A 19,957-nucleotide genomic window follows, 5' to 3' on the forward strand; every position below is an offset into this window, starting at 1 on the left:
CGGGCCACACCCCCAGCCGCGCGGGCCACACCCCCAGCCGGGCGGGCGGAGTCCGGGCCGGCGCCCGGGCGGGCTGAGGGAGCGGGCGGCCCCGCCCAGGCCGCTTCCGCCCGGCCCCCCAGCAGCTTGCAGGCAGCACCCGCTCGGCGGCGGCGGCGGGCGCGGGACGAGAGGAATGAACAGGCAGCCGGGCGGCCGCGGCCAGGACCCCGCCTCGCGCCCGCCCGCCCGGGCCGCGCCCCCCGCCCAGGCCGCACCGCGCCCGCCCCCAGAGGCCGCTGGCTACTCCCATCGGCTGCCGCCGCCGCTCCTGCCCTGATCGCCGCCCCGCGCCCCGCCATTGTCCCTGCCGCGCCGCCAGCTGCGCCCGGCCGCCGACCGGGAGGCGGGGGCCGCGCATGGGTGGGCGCCGCTGATGCCGCCGCCGCCGCCGCGCCGCCCTCCGAGGCTGCGTCCCGGGAAGCCCGGCCCCCCGCGCCCGCCGGCCCGGCCCGGCGACCCGGACCTGAGCGCGCCCCCATGGAGGCGCCCGGGCTGGCCAAGGCGGCCGCGGCGGACGCCGCCTCCCGAGAGAGCTCGGGGGAGACCCCCGACGGGGCGCCGGCGCACTTCCCCGGCCCCGGGGCGCCCTCGCCGGAGCCGCCCGCCTACCGTCCGCAGGACTTCGACACGCTGGCCACCGTGGGTGAGTGCGACGCGCGGGGGCCCGGCGCCGCCCGGGAAGCCGGCATCAGACAAAAGGCTTGTGTGCGGTCGCCCGGCCGCCGCCCGGGGAGGGCCCTGCCTGGTCCCGCCTGCTCGGGGTCTCCGCGCGGGGTTCCGCGTGCGCCCTGGGTCCCCCGAACGCCCCGAGACTTGGAGGGCTTTCTTCCGGCCCCCGATAGCCTCCCCACCTGCGGGCGCTCTGCCCCGCGCCTCCAAAGTCTCCTGATTTAGACCTTCCCGCCCACCCCCCAACAACCTCCCCGGTGTCTGGGCCCCCCCGACGTCCCAGAACTTGCTGGGGTCACGTCGCATTGAGGACGTCGCGCGCCCTCGCGGGCAGGGGCTCCCGGGGACGGAGGCGGCGGCGGCCGCGGAGACCCTTGCAGACCTCACCTTGGCCAGGCTCCCCTTCTGCCCCGCCTCAGGAGGCTCCCGCCTGGACTTGAGAACTGGGAGGTCAGGTGTCCCGTGGCGTTTTAGGGGCGCGGGGCGGCTGAATTACGCATATCCTTACCCTGCCGCATTTTCCGTCCGTGTATCCGGAACTGGGCATTTCTTTTATCCGGCACTGATTTCCTTTTTGTCGTCCGCCTATGAACCTGACCGCTCCTAGGCAGCTGGAAGCGTGAAGTCTCCAGTCCCGAGTGCCTGGATCCCAAAACGTGTTGGTGTGTGGAGCCCGCCCTGAGTGGGTCAGAATATCCCAACTCCTCAAGGGTGCTGCCTTCAGGCTGTGGGCTCAAACCAGCCTGTGGCTTCTTAGCAACTCTTTGTTGCTAAGGAAGTTGTCCCAACCTGTCAGGAAAGAATCCGTGAGGAAGGGGGCACATACCGTAAATGACCCTGGAGCAGGGGTACCCAGGTACTTCTTGGGGCCCTTCCCCACCCTCTCTTGGAAGGGAGGAGGAAGCATTGGCCTCAAGGGCATGGCTTGGGGCTTCATATGACCAAGGGGCACAGCCAGAGTGGCATGAAAACCACTCAGAGTGACCTTGAAACCTTCCCTTTTCCGTCAGTAGCCTTTTGCCCGTGTGTAGTTGGCTGTGAGGAAGGAGTGCCCAGGAAGCCTGGTTTGGGACGGAGGGGAAAGAAAGCACCCTCCCTCTCTCCTGTTTCTCTCCTCCTCTCCCTCTGAGCCTTCTTGTCCATCTCCTCTTTCATCTCTCTCTCTCTCTCCCTCTCTCCCTTTCCTGTTTTTCTCTCTGTGTCTCTCTGTCTTCATCTTCGCCATCTTCTCTCTCTCCCTCCCTCCCTCCCTCCCTCCCCCTGGGGCGCTCTGCAGGGCTGCTTTAAAAGCTGGCTGTGTTTTGCAGGGTAGGAGACCAGGATAGAAACCTAGACCATTGCAGTCACACCGGTAGGTGGAAACACAATTCAACAATGGAAAGTTGCGGGAGGACCCGGCGGCCCTTGGCACGCAGCGCTGGCAACAGGATCTGTTCTGGGCACTTAAGCAAGTCTATTGTGAAAGGTGCCAGGGCATCAGGCGGGGCATGGGCTGGCGGGTGGGCTGCGGACGTGACGCAGCCTGGTGTCTGCAGCTGCCTGGGGGGGCTTTGGGCGCTGCCTAGTGGGCATAGGGTGCCCAGTGGGTCGTCTTGTCCTTAAAAATAGAATGTCACTGCCTCTGGGGACCGAGCAGGGCCGGGTGGGGGGTGGGAAATGAGCTCTCCAGTTTTCTTTCCCTTTCTTAATGCAGAAGATACTTGGTCTTCAAGGATAACTTCCTGTGGGTTCCAAGGGTGTGAAGGGAGAGCCAGGTCACACAGTTCAGGATGTTGGACCAGCAGGGGTCTGGGACCCAGGGTGTGTGTGTGTGTGTGTGTGTGTGTGTGTGTGTGTGGCTTTGTAGTTTTGGTGGCTTTTTAAAATCACCTTTTGCCAGAACTTTCTTTAATATTCCAGATTTATCTGTGCATCGTTCATCTAAGAAACTAAGAATAAGGTTGTAAAAAGTCCCAAACCCATCAGAGGTGTTAGAGTTTCCAGTAAGTTTAGACCATGAGGTGTCATGGACAAAACTGAGGGGCTATGCTGGGCTCTTTTCCCACAGTTAGAACGCAGTTGGGGCCAGCATGGTGCCTCTTCCTCCTAAGCTTCGGGCCCAGGAAACCTAAGTTCCCTTTTGACTCCTCCTGGACCCATTCCTAACTGTCCCCCATCGCAAACAGGCACCTCCAGTGGATCTGAATCGTCTGAGGCCATCTGTATGCATTTCTCCAGCTGAGCAAGGCTGTTTTCCACAACTTGAAACGAACCCACACACAAAACAGAAAACCACAAAACACCCTGACAAACCTCTCAGCCTTTCTTAACATAACCACAATCCCCACGCCCTTGGAACCTTCCAGAATGAGTCAGAGTGGAAGGACCAGGCTGGCTGGGCTTGTCCTCCACCCTGAAGTTCTGAAGTTCTGGCCTCTCACAGTGGTGCATTTTCACCTGGTCTGATCTCCACTCCAGTGTGTGAGCTCTTCTTTTTCTCACCAACAGGCATTTTATTCATCCTTTTCTTTTGCCTGTGAGCTGGGCCCCGGGGGAGGCGCCCGTGGGACAGAATTGCTGACTCACAATCCCCCAAGGATGGTTGTGATGATCAGCGCAGGTGGAACGCGGCAGGTGGGCACAGATGTGCTTCTGCATGATTTAGCAAAACTGGCAGTGGCTATTCAGACGGCAGGACCCCCCAGGAGGGTTGGCACCGGGATACCAAGACCCAGCTGGAAGCAGATGGCCCAGTTCACGGGGCGGCCATGACACCTTGGAGATAGAATAAGGAGGAAAGTCAGTGACCAGTAAGGTCCCAGATGTCCTTATGCTGTGCTCCTGGATACACCGTCTATGGGAAGTTGTCCGTGTTCGAGGTTGATTAGCTCTCCACAAATTCAGACAGCTTGGAAGAAAACTCAGCTAGTGTCAGTGAAAAATCACACGGGCATTTTTTAAAGAGCGTGGAAGGGACCTTGGGTCCTGTCTTGGCCAAACTGATTTCGTAGATTGAAAAACAGGCTCAGTTACGGAAGGAATGGTGTGCAGCCCCTGGTCCACATGCCTGGTCCCGGTACAAGCTTGCTTTCTTGCTATGAGCACGAACACTGGTGCTATTAAAGATAAATGTTTTGAAATAACGATAGGCACACAGGAGATTCCAAAACCTGCACCCTTCATGAAGTTTCCCCCGTGACGTCTTCTGTAGGTGTCACACAATATCAAAACCAGGACGCGCGCCGGCGTGGGGTCCGTCCTGCTCAGAGACCACAGACCTTAATCAGTGCTCCCACTTTTCACGGGCACTCGTTTGACTTTGTGAAGAGGGGGCATGCGTGTAGTTTTGTGCAGTTTTATCCTGTACATCCATCTGGGCAGCCACCAGCACTGAGATCGAGGCACAGAGCTCGTTCCCTGACCACAGAGACGCGCTCACGCCTGACACTTGTATTTTTTTACTATCACATTGCGCTGTCAGAAAGTTGTATTTTCTTTAGACCGAGGAGACCTTCCGTAGTGATTAATTAAACCTGCACTGTTTGTCTCTGACGTTCATTTTCCTCCCTGCTGATACGAGTGTCTCATGCACTCTTGGTTCCCCAGAACCGGCCCTAAGTTTTCTCCCTCCCACCTGGACTCCCAAACCATCACAGGAGCAGCACGCCCTGGAGGTGGGTGGAATCCGCCCTGGGGAGATTTCCCACTGCATGTGAATGACTTCTCTCGGGGCGATGTTGACAGAAGCCTTTAGCAGGGAATGTTGCTTATTGTGTAACGATACCCAGAAAATCGTGTTCACCTTTTAATCTGATTTACCTTGAGTGGGTGTGAATGGTAGTTTCAACTTAAGAGCATGAGAGGAAGTTCGAAAGTTAGGTAAAATACGAGAGAAGAATATTTCTTTTTATAAAATTACGGAAAATACTAGAAAAGAATATTTCGTCTTACAGAAGTCCTGCAGGCTGTTCCTCCTCATTAAAAAAAGTTTACTTGTTTTTTGGCCACTCCAAGTGGCATGTGGGATCTTAGGTCCCTTTTTTGTTTGTTTGTTTGTTTTTTGCGGTACGCGGGCCTCTCACTGTTGTGGCCTCTCCCGTTGCGGAGCACAGGCTCCGGAAGCGCAGGCTCAGCGGCCATGGCTCACGGGCCCAGCCGCTCCGTAGCATGTGGGATCTTCCCGGACCGGGGCACCAACCCGTGTCCCCTGCCTCTGCAGGCGGACTCTCATCCACTGCGCCACCAGGGAAGCCCGGGATCTTAGTTCCCTGATCAGGGATCGAACCCCAGCCGCCTGCAGTGGAAGCACGGAGTCTTAACCTCTGGACCGCCAGGGAAGTCCCTGTTCCTTCTCATTTCTAAAAAATGGCAGTGAAATTCACATAACACAAAAGGAACCATTTCAAAGGGAACCATGCCGTGGCGCTTCACACATTCACAAAGTCGCACGACCCTCATCTCTGTGAGGTTCCAGAACATTTTTGTCTGCTGCCCCTGCAGGGTGACCCGAAATCTGTGAGCAGTCACCCCCTGTTTCCTCCGGCTGCTGGGAACCCCCGTCTGCTCTCTGTCTCCGTGGATCCGCCTGTTCCACGTCCTCTTCCTCTTACACTCTCAGCCTTCTTACTTTCTATCTCCAAGGGGACGGCGGGGCGGGAGGAGGGTGGGGCTTTGGGAAGAGAAGCTTAGGAGATGCAGAGCCCATAGGTCCCTGCTCGGGAGGAGAAAAGGAAAATGGGCCAGAGGATAGAAAGTATGGGATGGGGGGGGGGGTCAGGTGAGGACCAGCCAGGAGGAGAAATGTGCAGTCAGTGAGAGAGGCAGGGATGAGCAAACGGGTCACAGACACGTGCACACAGAACCTGCTGTCCTGGGTCGGATAGAGTCCCCCTTCTCCCCCCAAACTCATGTCCTCTCAGAACCTGGGAACCGGGACCTTGTTTGGAAACGGGGTCTTTGCAGATGTGATGCAGTGAAGGGTCTGAGATGAGGTCCTCCTGGAGGAGGGTGGCCCTACATCCAGTGACAGGGTCCTTCTAAGACACAGAAGAGGAGAAGAGAGACACAGACACAGAGGAGAAGCCCTGGGAAGATGAAGGCAGAGACAGGAGGGATGGGGCCACAAGCCCAGGGACGCCTGGAAACCCCAGAAGCTGGAAGAGGCAGGGATCCTCCCCAAGGAGCCTCTGGAGGGAGCTCAGCCCTGGGACACCTTGATCTCAGATGTCTGGTTTCCAGGACTGGGGGAGGATGGATGCCTGTGGCTTTAAGCTCACAGTTTGCGGGAGCCCCAGGAAACGAATACACCTGCCAGAGAGGATTGCAGAGCTGATTTCTACGTGGCTTTACAGCTTGGTCCATGAAGCAGTTTCCCCAAATCCTTGGAGGTGGAGGACACCAGCTTACATGTATTTTCCGAGGGTGTCCTCATCTCACACAGCATGTGGGTGTGGCTAAAGCAGAGCTCACTGTTTGACAGAGGTCATCCCCCGAGCTGGATGGGGCAGGGTGAGTTCCCATGTGGTCAGGCCAAGGGGCGCCATCTTGAATCCATCCCGACCTTGTTTTCTTGATGGGCACCAGCTGCCATAATAGAATACCGTCCACTGGGTGTCTTATCAACAACTCAGATTGATTTCTCCCGGTTCTGGAGGCTGGAAGTTCGAGATCAAGGTGCCAGCGTGGTTGGCTTTTGGTGAGAGTTCTCTCCTGGGTTGCACTGGCTGTCTTCCTGCTGGGTGCTCAGATGGTGGTGAGTACAAAGCTCTTATAAGGACACTCATCCCATCCTGGGAACCCCACTCGTGACCTCATCTCATCCTGATTACTTTGCAAAGACCCACCTCCGGATACCGTCCCATTGGTGTGGGGGGATAGGGCTTCAAAATGGGAATTTGGGGGGGCACAGACATCCAGTCCATAACACTGGGTTGACTTCTCCTTCCATGTCGCCCTGCCTTCTTCCTCCTGAGCTTCTGCCTTTGGGGTGCAGGTGGCTGCCCGAGCAGCAGCCTCACCTTGTCGCATCCTGGATTCCTTACAGGAGGACACCTCTCTCCCTGGATCTGGGGACAACCCTCCTTGTCCCAACTTGGCTCATCCATGGGGACGAGGACATGGCGCCATGATGCTGATCTCAGACCTGCTTCTGGGATGGGTCTCTCCGCAGTCGGGGACCACCAAGGAGGCCGTGTCTGTCACTGGAAGAAAAGGGCGGAAGCACCACATGACACGGACACACGCTTCCCCTTTCCGGGGTCACTTGAAGCTTGTCAGCACGATGTTCTTCCCGAGAAACACGTGTTCACGATTCTCAGTCCATCTCCTTCAGTCTCAGGAGCAACTTCTTGGGGCTTTCTTGGTATTTTCCTCCAAGTTTGTTTGTTTGTCTTCAAACACCCACATGTCACCACCTTCACACCATTTAAAACGTTTCCCTTTTTCCTCTTTGCTTTGCAGACTACAAATGCTCCTTCTTGCTGGGAAGAACAGTAAAGAACTGAGAAAGGAAGGTTCACTTTTTCAAGATCATTCTTAGCGTTCTGGTCAGAGCACAAATATCTCCCTTGATTTTTCACAGGGACCCCCGGGAGGAGTGAGGTAGGATGGGGCATTTGGGGGTCTTCTCCCCACATGGTCAGGGTGCTGGCTGATGGGGTGTCTGGTGAGAGCACAGGGGTCCTGCTTGGCAGGTGGCTGTCTCCTTGCCATGTCCTCACACGTCCTCTCCTGGGTGCCTGTGCAGGGAGAAGGAAGTGCCTTCTTGGATCAGGACTCCACCCCTATGACTTCATTCTACCTCCTTAGAGGTTCCATGTCCAAATACGGTCCCACCAGGAGTTCGGGCTTCACCATATGGATTTGGGGGAGACACAGACATGCAGAGTCCCTAACAGTGGCTGAGACAAGAATCAGGGGTAGCTCCAAGGTGTGGGGGTTACATGATTGGAAAGCTGTGCCACCACTTGGAGACATGGAGGGGGTTAGGGATGGAGCAGTGTTTGGGGGGAAAGGCCAGGAGTACCGTTCGGGACGTGGTTAGTTTGATCTGCCTGGGGGACGTCTGTGTCGTTATCTACATCATCACCATCGCCTTCCGCCACATCCTGCCACCCTCCACCAGCATCCTCTGCATCACTTCTGACACTTGGGAAACTTTCGTTTAATTGAAATGCACAGAAGGGTGTTTTAAAGTGGACAATTCGGTGGCACAGTGTTATGCAACCACCGCCTCTATCTGGTTCTAAAACATTTTCATCAGCCCCCAAAGGACACTCTCTACCCATTAAGCAGTCACTCCCCAGCCCCCCTGGCAAACACTAACCCGTGTCTCTATGGCTTTGCGTGTTCTGGACATTTCACGTCAGTGGAATCATACACTGGCCTTTTGTGTCTGGCTTCTCTCACTGAGCTTCACATTCTTGAATTTTATCCTGGTAGCCTGTGTGAGTGCTTCATTCCTTTTTATGGCTGAGTCATATTTCACTGTGTTGGATGGACCCCATTTTGTTTCTCCTGTTACATTCATTTGCTTAGAGAAACAATGCACCACAGCCTGGGCGGCTTAAACCATAGAAATTTATTTTCACACAGCTCTGGAGGCCGGAATCTGAGATCCAGGTGTGGGCAGGGCTGGTGGGTTCCTCCCGAGGCCTCTCTCCTGGGCGTGTAGACGGCCGTCTCCTCCCTGTGTCCTCACGTGGTCGTCCCTCTGTGTGTGTCTATGTCCCGATCTCCTCTTCTTATAAGGACACCAGTCCTATGGGATCAGGACCCACCCTAGTGACCTCATTTTACCTTCATCCCCTCTGTAAAGACCCCATGTCCAAATACAGCCCCATCCCAAGGTGCTGGGGGTCAGGACTTCTAGATGAAATTCTTTGGGTGGAGGGACGCAATTCAGCCCATCACACCATGAACCTTTTAATGCATCATATGGTACCTCAGCCTCTTTGGAGTTCCCATAATGCACTAGTTGAGCCTCACCCCAGGTGGACTTGGCTGATTGCAGCCAAGGTAAGCACCATAATATCATCACCTTCATCATCACCAGCATCATCTTTTCCAAACACAGGCTCGTCTCGTTTTCCAGGACATACGATAGTGTCTTTGCATGGATTTGGCGCTCGCTTCTCTTAGCACACCTGTCGTGCATCCACCCCTCCGGTGCTCAGAGCACCTCCTTCTTCTGACTCCGGAGTCAGGGAGCCGGCAGGTGCGGGGGGTGGGGGGAGGGCAGGGCCCGCACAGGAAGCCCAGCGCAAGCTTCTCTTCCCTTTGTCTTCTGTTGTGATCTCTCTCGTGGCCTTTCCCACCTTTTGGCTACTGTAACAAATTACCTCAAACTCAGTGGCTTAAAACAACATGCATTGATTAACCTGCAGTTCCAAGGGTTAGGAGCCTGGAAATGGTATTACTGGTTGTTTTTTTTTTTCTTTCTTTCTTTCTTTCTTTTTTGGCCGTGCTGTGCAGCTCGCAGGATCTCAGTTCTCCGACCAGGGACGGAACCGTGCTCTCGGCAGTGAAAGCTCCCAGCCCTAACCACTGGACCGCCAGGGAATTCCCAGTATGGCTGGGTTAAAAACCAAGGTGTGGGCAAGGCTGTGTGCCTTTGGGAGGCTCCAGGGGAGAATTTGTTTCCTGGCCTTTTTCAGCTTGTAGAAGCCACCCGCATTCCTTTGTTTATGATAATCTTCCTTCATCACTGAAGACGGCATTGCCGGGTCAAACCCTTCTCATGCTGTTTCTCTCCTGTTTCTCTCGGATACTTCTAAGAACCCTGGTGACTCCACTGGATTCACCCAACTAACCCAGGGGCATCTCGCTATTAAGGCTCTGCTGATTCAAGTCTGTGGTTAGCACCCCTTTGCCATGTAAATGAACATGTCCCCAGGTTCTGGGGATTAGGACGAGGACATCTTATTCTGTGTATCGTGCACTGATTCTTCTAATCTACTGTGTACACCTCACCTGAGACACGGCACCGCTTTGGGGAACGTGACGGGTGGATGGCTGCACCCAGCCTGGCCTCAGCCCTGGTCTGACGGCACTGACTTCCACAGATGCAGGGACCAGAGTAACAATAAGAAGCTCTTCCGTTACTACCTGGGAGGAGAAATGGGAGATCCACTGACCAACAGATGGGTCTGGAAATTGTGTGTGTGTGCGCGTGGCTGTGCACGCTGGGGAAGGGATTACTGAGTTACCTGAGGCTGCCCCATCTTTGCCCTCTTTTGAGGGTCTGGAATGGTGTCACCACTAACTTCCACCTCCCCGGGCAAGCAGCACCAGTTCTCGTGTTGCAAGAGAAACCCCAGTGACGGGACTGCTCCAAGATGAGATGACAAAGCCTTATACCTTCGAGGAGCTTCTGGCCCCAGGATGGACCTTTAGACGCACGGCTGTGACCCATGCGGAGGCAGGTGTGGTTAGCCACGTGGAATCCCAGAAACCAAGCTTGTGCCCACCCGGAGGCGGGAGGTAAAGGTGGCGGCGGGTGGATTGTTCTCGAGGAGGCTTGAGCATGTTGATTGATTGGACAACAGGGGTACGTTTATTAATCTTTTGTTTTGAGGAACTTGGCAGGCTCTCCCCCCGCCACCCTGAGGTTACCCTTGGAAGAATAATAAAAGCAACACGACGAATGCATCTAAGCAGCTCCTAATTCCAGCAGCGTCATGCCCCCCCTGCGTTTCACGGGGAGGAGGGATCTCCGATACTACGCTGGGTTGGGTGCACAGGATGCTGTGTCTCTTGCTACATCCTTAGGGCACTTCAGTAAACGTCCGCTTGGCATCTGGGTTGCGTCCAAATAGGAGCATATGTTACAAAGAGCTATTCAGTGCCTTTGGAGTTAGCCATCGAGAACTCCAGGCAAGCATCCTGAGTGTCCCCAAGGCTCCTCCCACTGGAACGCCCTGTATCAGCCAAGGCTGCTGGTGGAGTGAGGGCGTGTGTTCTAGGATGCAGATCCTTTCCTCCTCGGGCATGGGTGGGTCCTGCTCCCCTGGGGCGTAGGAACATGAAGGGGACATTCTCCATGTGGGTGGCTGTCACCCGTCCTGTGAGTCACCTTGTCCCCATGTAGGGGCTCCCGTCGGACCCCTCTGGGCCATCCTTGCAGCCTTTATTTCATGCCAGGTGCTGCCGTGGCCTCCCCAACACCTGCTTGGCCCATTGCCGCCCGCTTAGTCGAGGAGGACTGTCAAGACTAGACCCTGGGCGTCCGAGGTCCCCTCCCACTGGGTGATTCCACGCTTGAAAAAAAGATCCACCTTTGGCACCTTGCACATCTGTTCACCCCACTTACCATTTGGAAATTCACGCTGGCTTTTCCTCCAGGTACAGGAAAAACAAACCGTCTCCCAGAGTCCCTGCTCAAACGCATGAGTTCCTGAAAATCATTGCACCCAGTGCTCCCATGTCGTGAGCTGCTGTCTATGTGCATCCTCTGGACGTGGCTCCTTTGGACACGGTTTTGATGAGGCGGCTTATCGAAGGCATTCGGAGGGCAGCCTCCCCAGGGTTCCTGTAAAACAGTTGACAGTTTATTCGGTTGATGATGTCACCCTGCTGGATCATTATCTCGGGAGCCACTTCACTGAACAAAAGACCAGACTGGGCAGATCTGAGGGTTGGGTGTGGCGGGCAGGGCTCTGCTGCTCAGAGGACGGCCTTTGTAATGCTGAGGGCACCTGGGGTCTGAGGTTGGAGGGGCAGACAGAAGCTTGTGCCTGGGTGTGTGCAGTCGGGGGGCAGGGGGCTAGCAGGAAGCGAGGAGAGGTGGGTAGTTACCCAGCATATGTTTGGGGACAATTCAAAAAAAAATCATTCAGCACAGATTGAAAACTCTAGCTTGGAGTGTCCCCCCCCAACCCCCAACCCCAAATCGAATGGGCATCCAGAAGGCCAACTATCTAGAGTTTCCTCTTTTGGAAATTCTGCCTGGGTGCTGGTTTCCATTTATCCTTACACCTCAAGGGAAAAAAACATTTATCCAGAAAAAACCAAAACACCAGTGAGTCAGAGTATTGGATTCTTGAATATAAATAGTCATTGTTGGCAGTGATTTTACTCACCAAGACCTTCATTTAGTTGATCCTCCAAAAGATTAATTAGCATGTTCTTTTGGTAACAGATTCTGAGGTATCTGTTGTATTGATTTGGGTCAAAGCAGCAGCTTCTTGTTGCCTTGATTATTTTTTCTCTATTGATTTCTTGTTTTCTTTTAAAATTATTATTATTATTATTTATTTCACTGGGCTGCGTCTTACTCGCGGCATGGGGGATCTAGTTCCTTGACCAGGGATCAAATCCGTGCCCCCCCGCAGTGGAAGCGTGGAGTCTGAGCCACTGGACCACCAGGGAAGTCTCTTTTGTTTTCAATTTCATTGTTTCCTGCTTGTAAAGTTAGTAAGGACCTAACACAAAGACCCGGGTTAGGTCTTTATTTCTGCTTGCTTTTGGTTTATGTTACTCTTCTTTGTGTAGGGTTTTTTTTTCTTTCTTTCTTTTTTTGGTCTTTATTTACTTTTCCTGGTAGTAAAGTGCTGTATTTTGATTGACATTCTGGGCTGCTCCTCTGAGCATCCCAGAGGGCCATGGAAGAAATGGAATCGTGACCCAGGAGGACTGCTAAGCCGGCGTCATCTTTTCCCACCACCCCAGGGCAGCCCAAAGGCTCACCGCCTCATCTTGGTCGTTGGGGGAGTCTTGTGTTCTATGCACTGTGGCTGGTTGACCCTCTTACAGGTTTGTTTCCCTCTCCCAGCTGCTGCTACTTTCATTACAGTTCTCCCTTCACGAATGAAAAGCCCCAGCTGCTTCCCTGGGGAGAACAAGCCATAGAAATAAGCATGGAGAAAAACGAGTCAGCAGCCACCTGCTCCAGAAGCCTGTTTCTAAGTGCAGTGCATTTCAGGACAGCTGCTCGGCTTCCTTAAAAGCAAAAGCAAAACAAGGGTGCCGTCAGCTTTAGACATCAGCTTTACAATCCCTGTCTAGATGCCACTGGCAAAACCATCCGTGGGAAGGGTGGGGGGTGGGTGTGTGGACTGGTCTCTTTACCTCCTGGGTTATCGGTGGGAGATCTTCTACCTTTGTACAAGGGGAAACCGACTTCTTTCTGTAGTTGTCCAGTGGTTTTCTGTGTTTCTGTTTCTCCCTGCACTACTGCATACACAGGTGTGCACACACCCGTGTACACTGCAAAGTTTTTGGCTGAGGGGGTGAGAACCCTTCTGGCTGTTGAAAACATTCCAGTTCTTCGGACGTTGACAAATACTCTGATGAAACCTGAGACCGGCCAACCTCTTTGGATGGGAAAAGCCATCTCCCATTGCCAGGCCCGCTGCCTGGCCTTCTTGTTAAGTCAGCAGGGCAGGTAGTTCCTAGGTAGACAGTCCCGAGTCTGCCCCAGAAGGTGGTTTCTGAATTGTCCCTTCAGAACGTTTTTGTTCTGGAAACAGTGCAACCTCTGACGGTCCGGGTTCCAGGCTGCTTCATTTGCAGCCCAGAAAAGAGTAATGAATCGTGACAGACATCACACAGTGAAAGGAAAGTAGAAGGCAGGCTGAGTATAAAATGAGGCCGCCAGTCCAGTCCAGGAATCACTCAGTAGCACAGACAGCAGGAGTCTTGCATGTGGATTCTTGAAAGACCGCAGATTTGCAGGAGGGCCTTCAAGACAGAGTGAGCAGCTTTTCTCAAGGCCCTTGAGGCATGGAGACCTTGTCTTTCTATCGATTTTATTTGTTGCCAGCATTAAACTTGACTTCCCAAGTGGCTGGCATGCCCTGTGAAACAGGTCTCTGGCTGTCCTGACTCTGCAGGGACTGGCCGTGCCCGGGCTTGTAGAGCAGTGTACTTTGGGTTATGAACACGTCCTCTGGCTCCAGCTGGGCAAGACTGAGGCACGGGCATTGGGAGACACGCGTTTTTCTCTTCTTAGTAGATGTTTGGATTCCATGGGCTTTCCCAGGATGTGGTTTGCGTGTATCGCACAAAGATGAAGGGTGCATGCTTACCCCAACCTGCGGCCACGGGGGACTTTTAAGATGACTCCTGGGGACCCTTAGGTCGCTCCCTCCCCGACCCCCTGGTCTCCGTCCTTCGTCTTTGGGGAATGAGGGTTATGCTGTGGGAATTGGATATCCTTGACAGGTAGGAAATCCTGGAGGAAGATTGTTGAGGGAAAGTGGGTCTTTGTCACATTCTCAAATGACACCTTTGATCTTGGTGAGAAGGTTGTGGTTTGAAGTGGGAATCATCAGAAAGACTTTGAATGGGAGACAGTTATATTTGATCAGGTGTCGTTTGTTCAGGTTTTCAGAATGCCCGTATTTAGTGCCGTGAGCTCTTAAATGATCACAAAATAGATACTAAATGAGAATGTAAAGGGTGGATTGTAATACCTAATAGGCTCATTCGAAATATGTCTCCTTTGCAGAGCCTAAACTAAAAAGACTGTAAAAATATTTCTTTATCCTGTTTGGAAAATGCTGGGTCTTGAGAAATAGTCTATTTAAGAGGCAGAACGAAATGCCTCTTGAAAGACCGCGTCGGTTATGCGATGGGTTGCTACGGTCCGTCCATAGCTGAGATGAAAGTGGTTCTCAAAGTGGGGTCCTGGGGCCCATGGGAGTTCCTTATGGGACTGAGGTTGCTATGACTTTTGTAAGAATACGAAAGCATAATCTGCTTTTTTTTCCTCTCTCCTTCTCACATGAGTGTTGGGTGGAATTTCCAGTAGCCACCTGACGTGTGATGATGGTTGTCTCTTTGACCACCAGTGAAATGCATCCTCGAGGGCTCTTGTGTTTTCTGTATTTTTGTTTTACTTGTTAGTATGGCTGCTATCGAGAGGCACCCCCAAGCCCCACACCAACAAACGCTCCTCAGGGATCTTGATAGATTTCTAGTGCATCCAGAAATCCTGAGATCAGAGAGTTTGAGAGGTGCTGCTTTGAGCGTGGGGGGCTCTGAAGTGGACATTGAGGGGCTTGAAGGTGGCCTGGGTCTATGTCTACCACACTGTATCACTCTGTACCCTGGGGCACAGTAGGGACCCCAGAATATTTGTCCAGCCAGGCACTGGAAGAATGGATGTGTTGCTGGCTGTCGGTTACCCTGGCAAGAGTTCAAAGCGTGAGGTCAGTTTGAGGAATTGAAGGGTCACCTCTCAGGGATGTGATCAGCAAGAGAGAGAAGAGACAAGGATCGGGGTCAGGGGCTTTAGAAGAAGAAAGGTTCTTGTGCTCCGAGAACCCAACGGTTGGTCAGCTGGGGGATATTTCAGCAGGATCCATGCTTTCCATTAACCATCACGTGAATGGTCTAAACATTGTAAAGACTATTATGCAACTTTAGTCCTGTTTTCTGTTACCAAGGATAAGTTTCGGACTGAGCCCTGATCCTCCCCTATCAGGAAATAAAGGTGATTCTCAGTTTGGGAGCAATATGGCGGCCTCAGCCCTATTATGCAAATGAGCCAGGCTCCTGAGTAGACTCAACAAGACTAGTTGAGCGTGACTAGTTGAGCATGTTTGTATGCCTAGTTCTTGAGTCATTTGCCTCTCCTGGATTCTCTCATAGCAAACTTCTTCTCCTGTTCTTGGATTCTTTAGAGCAGCAGGGTCCAACAGAACTTGGTGCCATGAGGACCATGTCCTATAATCTATTTTGCTATGGTGACCAGCTGATGTACCAGCTTCTTTTTTTAAAATTTATTTTATTGAAGTATAGTTGATATACAATATTGTGTTAGTTTCAGGTGTACAGCAAAGCAAAATGATTCAGTTATACATATATAACATTTTTTTCCATAATGGTTTGTCACAGGATATTGAATAGAGTTCCCTGTGCTCTACAGTAGGACCTTGTTGTTTATCCATCCTATATATAATAGTTTGCATCTGCTAACCCCAAACTCCCAATCCATCCCTCCCCCACCTCCCCTCCCCCTTGGCAACCACAACTCTGTTCTCTATGTCTGTGAGTCTGTTTCTGTTTTGTAAATAAGTTCATCTGTGTTGTATTTTAGATTCCACATATAAGTGGTATCATGTGATATTTGTCTTTCTCTGTCTGACTTACTTCACTTAGTATGATCATCTCTAGGTCCATCCATGTTGCTGCAAATGGCATGATTTCATTCTTTTTTTATGGCTGAGTAATATTCCATTGTATATATGTACCACATCTTCTTTATCTATTTCTCTGTCAAGGGGCATTTAGGTTGCTTCTATGTCTTGGTTATTGTAAATAGAGCTGCTATGAACATAGGGGTGCATGTGTCTTTTTGGATTACAGTTTTGTCTGGATAGATGCCCAGGAGTGGGATTGCTGGGTCATCATCAACTTCCTTATTTGATTCAACCTCACTTCATTGGACTTTAAATAAGCCACATGTGTCCGGTAACTACTGCATTGGACAGCACAGCTTACACACTTAAGAATCCCAGCAGTCGTATAGGTAAACAAAATCAGACATCAGAATGCCTTCCTTCTGGAGTGCCACTACCTCAGGATCGGTTTTAAGTGATTTCTCAGGCACTGTTAGTGATACCAATGGAAACAGCTCTTTAAGAAAATTCTCGGCCGTCCCCTGATTCATTATGACACCTGAGCTAAATTACACGTCAAAAAGACCTTCTTTCCCTAGTATAAGTAAACGTCCAGAGGCATACGTATATTTTCCAAAAGTGATTGAATATCAGCTGCTATTTTCTAAACATCTCTGGTTGCATGTTCTACACGGACCCCTTATAGCATGTCTTCTGTTTCTGTATGAACCATATTCTTATGGTTACTTGAGGATTTCATAACAAAACACTTTCAAACGGGCAAAACATCTTCACTGATGGGAACATTGAGTTTGTCAGCAGAAGACAAACTACATCTTCCTTGAGAAGATGTAGTGAAAGTTACAGTTTTAAATATATATACACACAGGCATAGCTTGCTTTACTGCACTTTGCAGATGCCGCGTTTTTTTACAAATGGATGGTTTGTGGCAGCCCCGCCTCGAGCAAGCCTGTTGGTGCCATTTTTCCAACAGCACTTGCTCCCTTTGTGTCTCTGGGTCACATGTTGGTCATTCTCGCCATATTTCAAACGTTTTCATTGTGATTATATGGGTCATGGTATCTGGGACCAGGGAACTTGGATGTTACTACGACAAGTCCCTGAAGGCTCAGAGGATGGTTTGCAGTTTTTAGCAAGAAGCTATTTTAAAATGAAGGTCTGTACATTGTTTTTTAGACAGAATGCTATTGCATACTTAATAGACTACAGGGGAGTCTATCAACTGGGAAAGATCACTTTTATATGCCCTGGAAAACCAAAAAATTCCTGTGACTCGATTTATTGCCATATTGGCTTTATTGTGTTGGTCTGGAACCCAACCTGTGTCTCTGAGGTGTGCGTGCGTGTGTGTGTGTGTGTAATTTATTTCCAGCCTCTCCCCATTGTAAATATTGCCAGAGACTTTTTTATTAATTAATTTTTATTGGAGTATAGTTGCTTTACAATGTTGTGTTAGTTTCTGCTGTACAGCAAAGTGAATCAGCTCTACGTTTACATATGTCGCCTCTTTTTTGGATTCCCTTCCCATTTAGGTCACCACAGAGCACTGAGTAGAGTTCCCTGTGCTATATAGTAGCTTCGCATTAGTTGTTTATTGTATACATAGTATCAATAGTGCAGAGACTTCTGATGTCATGTGGCCACCTGACTGCACACAGATGCCACCTGCTTGCTGGTACGTGCACACACACACACACACACCCCTCATAGTCTCCCTCTCCCAAGTTTCCATTAAACTGATAATACAGTTTATTTTCAGGAACACAGCACTAACGTAGATACAGACAGTCATCACAAAGGAGCTGCAGGTGTCATGCACAGCTTAGAAGTTGCATCAGACTTCTGGACAGCCAAGAACAGATGGCAGTGTGTAGGATAGTGTGGACGAAGCAGCGTGGGGAGGGCTGGACACGCCAGACCCCAGACGAGCTCTAACAAGAGTGAGGATTGAGTGGGACTTCCCCAGCGGTCCAGTGGTTAGGACTTGGCGTTTTCACTGCTGGGGCCCGACTTCGATCCCTGGTCGGGGAAGTGGGATCCCTGCGAGCCGCATGGCGTGGCCAAAAAAAAAAAAAAAGTTAGGATTGAGTAACGAAGCACAGGGATCCCTGGAGAACTCCACAGCTCCTGCGATGAGCATGGTGCCCAGAAAACCATCAGCACTGTTGGAACAGCTTATTTAGTAAAGAGACGGAAGGCAGTGTTTGCTGTCTAAGGGTGACCTTCTCCTAATTTTCTCACGCCGAGGGTCCCAGCCTCGCTCACACGTGGAAACTTGAGTGGTCCTCTGTAGACCCTTGTTCTTAACAGGAAACAGCCACCAAACTCGCCTTGTTCGATAGCTTTACACAGTCTGAGACATCAGGATAGCAGAAGACTTGAGATCCCAGAGAAAGCCAATAATTCAGGGAACCTAAGAGAAGGTGAAAACAAACAAGGGAACATAAGAGGAATTTTTTTTAAAGTCTCACTTTGAGTCATATTTTCAGAGAAGTTTGACAAGATACTGTATCCATCAGCAATAATAGGAAGTTCCAATAAAAGAGAAACAAAAGAGTTTTCACCAGGATGGCTGGATATCACAAAGGAGGATTTTCTAAAGTCCAAAGGGTGATCTGATCCACGCTTGTGACTTTAGTTACCCTCCTGGAGCTGGTGGCTGCCAAAGGCACAGCTGTCACCTGCACCTTTCTCTTGTGAGCTTGCAGGTTGGTCTCCAAGGCAGTGCCTGTTGGGTGGGTTTGTCTCTCTCCCCCCAACATCCAGGGGCCCCTTATATGAATTTCCAGAGGCTCTTGTTACAAATCGTTACAAACCAGGTGACCTACAGAAACAAGCATCCATCCTCCCCCAGTCCTGGAGACCAGACGTCTGAGGTCGAGGTGTCCCAGGGCTGTGCTCCCTCCAGAGGCTCCAGGGGAGGGTCCTTCCCGCCTCTTCCAGCTTCTGGGGGCTCCAGGCGTCCCTGGGCTTGGGGCCGCCTCCCTCCCGTCTCTGCCTCTGTCTTCCCGGGGCTTCCCCTCTGTGTCTGTGTCTCTCCTCTTCTGTGTCTTAGAAGGACCCTGTCATTGGATGCAGGGTCACCCTCATCCAGGAGGACCTCATCTCACACCCTTCACTTCATCACTTCTGCCAAGACCCTGTTTCCAAGTAACGTCCCATGCTAAGGTTCTGGGTGGGCATGAATCTTTGGGGGCTCGATTGAACCCAGTACATCCCTGCTCCTCCAGGCATCCGCAGGGTCCAACATGGAACTTGTCACCACCCTCCCCAAAACAGAACAACTCAGTGGACCCTTTGGACACCTGCCAGGGTTTCCTGTTTCCTGTCTTTTTTTTTTTCTTTCTTAGACCATACACTGTATACTTTTAGAGTGAATTATGCATAAAAGTCTGTGCAAACAATAACATATATTACAATAACATTCTCAAAAAATCCTACTATATTTTAGCATTGTTAAGTTATATAAAATACATCTTCATAAAAGTACAGGATCTTGGGCTTCCCTGGTGGCGCAGTGGTTGGGAGTCCACCTGCCAACGTAGGGGACACGGGTTCATGCCCCGGTCCGGGAAGATCCCACAGGCCGCGGAGCGGCTACGCCCGTGAGCCATGGCCACTGCTGAGCCTGCGAGTCCGGAGCCTGTGCTCCGCAACGGGAGAGGCCACAGCAGTGAGAGGCCCGCGTACCGCAAAAAGAAAAAAAAAAAAAAAAGAAAAGTACAGGATCTTTTTTCAAGTTTTAAATCATGACCTTCTCAGATGCCTCAGCGCTACCCTGTGGGCTTCTCCTCCCTCCCTCTCCTAGCCCGTCCCCTCCAGCCTCATGCAGGATTTGTTCTTTCACTCCACACTCGTCTTTCGTCCTTCCTACTGGCTTCTGCAACCGCAGGGAAATCTCTGAAACAAAACGGAAAACACGCCGAGCTCAGATCAGCCAGGCACTTCCCCCCTGCCCGCCGCGTGATTTCCTGTAATCTGTTGCCTAAAGAACGCGATGAAAGGATTTCAGAATCCCTGCCTTCTCTTGCCCTGTTTCCTCCATCCTCATGAATCTCCATTCTCTCTGTGGCCTTTGCCATCCTTAATTTCTTTTTTTTTTAATTTTAAATTATTTTATTTTATGTTTTTGGCTGCGTTGGGTCTTCGTTGCTGCACATGGGCTTTCTCTAGTTGCGGCGAG

The 19,957-nt window shown here is 51.7% G+C and overlaps 1 protein-coding gene across 1 annotated transcript in view; it reads left to right on the top strand.

Annotated features, from left to right (window-relative positions):
* Positions 1-200: 200 nt before the first annotated feature.
* LOC308609629 (cAMP-dependent protein kinase catalytic subunit PRKX) overlaps positions 201-19,957 on the top strand; it is an 83,871-nt gene continuing 64,114 nt past the window's right edge. Inside the window, exon 1 of the mRNA XM_081223365.1 lies at positions 201-685. Coding sequence (XP_081079491.1) covers positions 520-685 — 166 coding nt within the window. The 5' untranslated portion in view covers positions 201-519. The remainder of the gene's footprint in view (positions 686-19,957) is intronic.

This window comes from Mesoplodon bidens, assembly GCF_964165515.1.
Source record: "Mesoplodon bidens genome assembly, chromosome: Y".
Taxonomy (NCBI): domain Eukaryota; kingdom Metazoa; phylum Chordata; class Mammalia; order Artiodactyla; family Ziphiidae; genus Mesoplodon; species Mesoplodon bidens.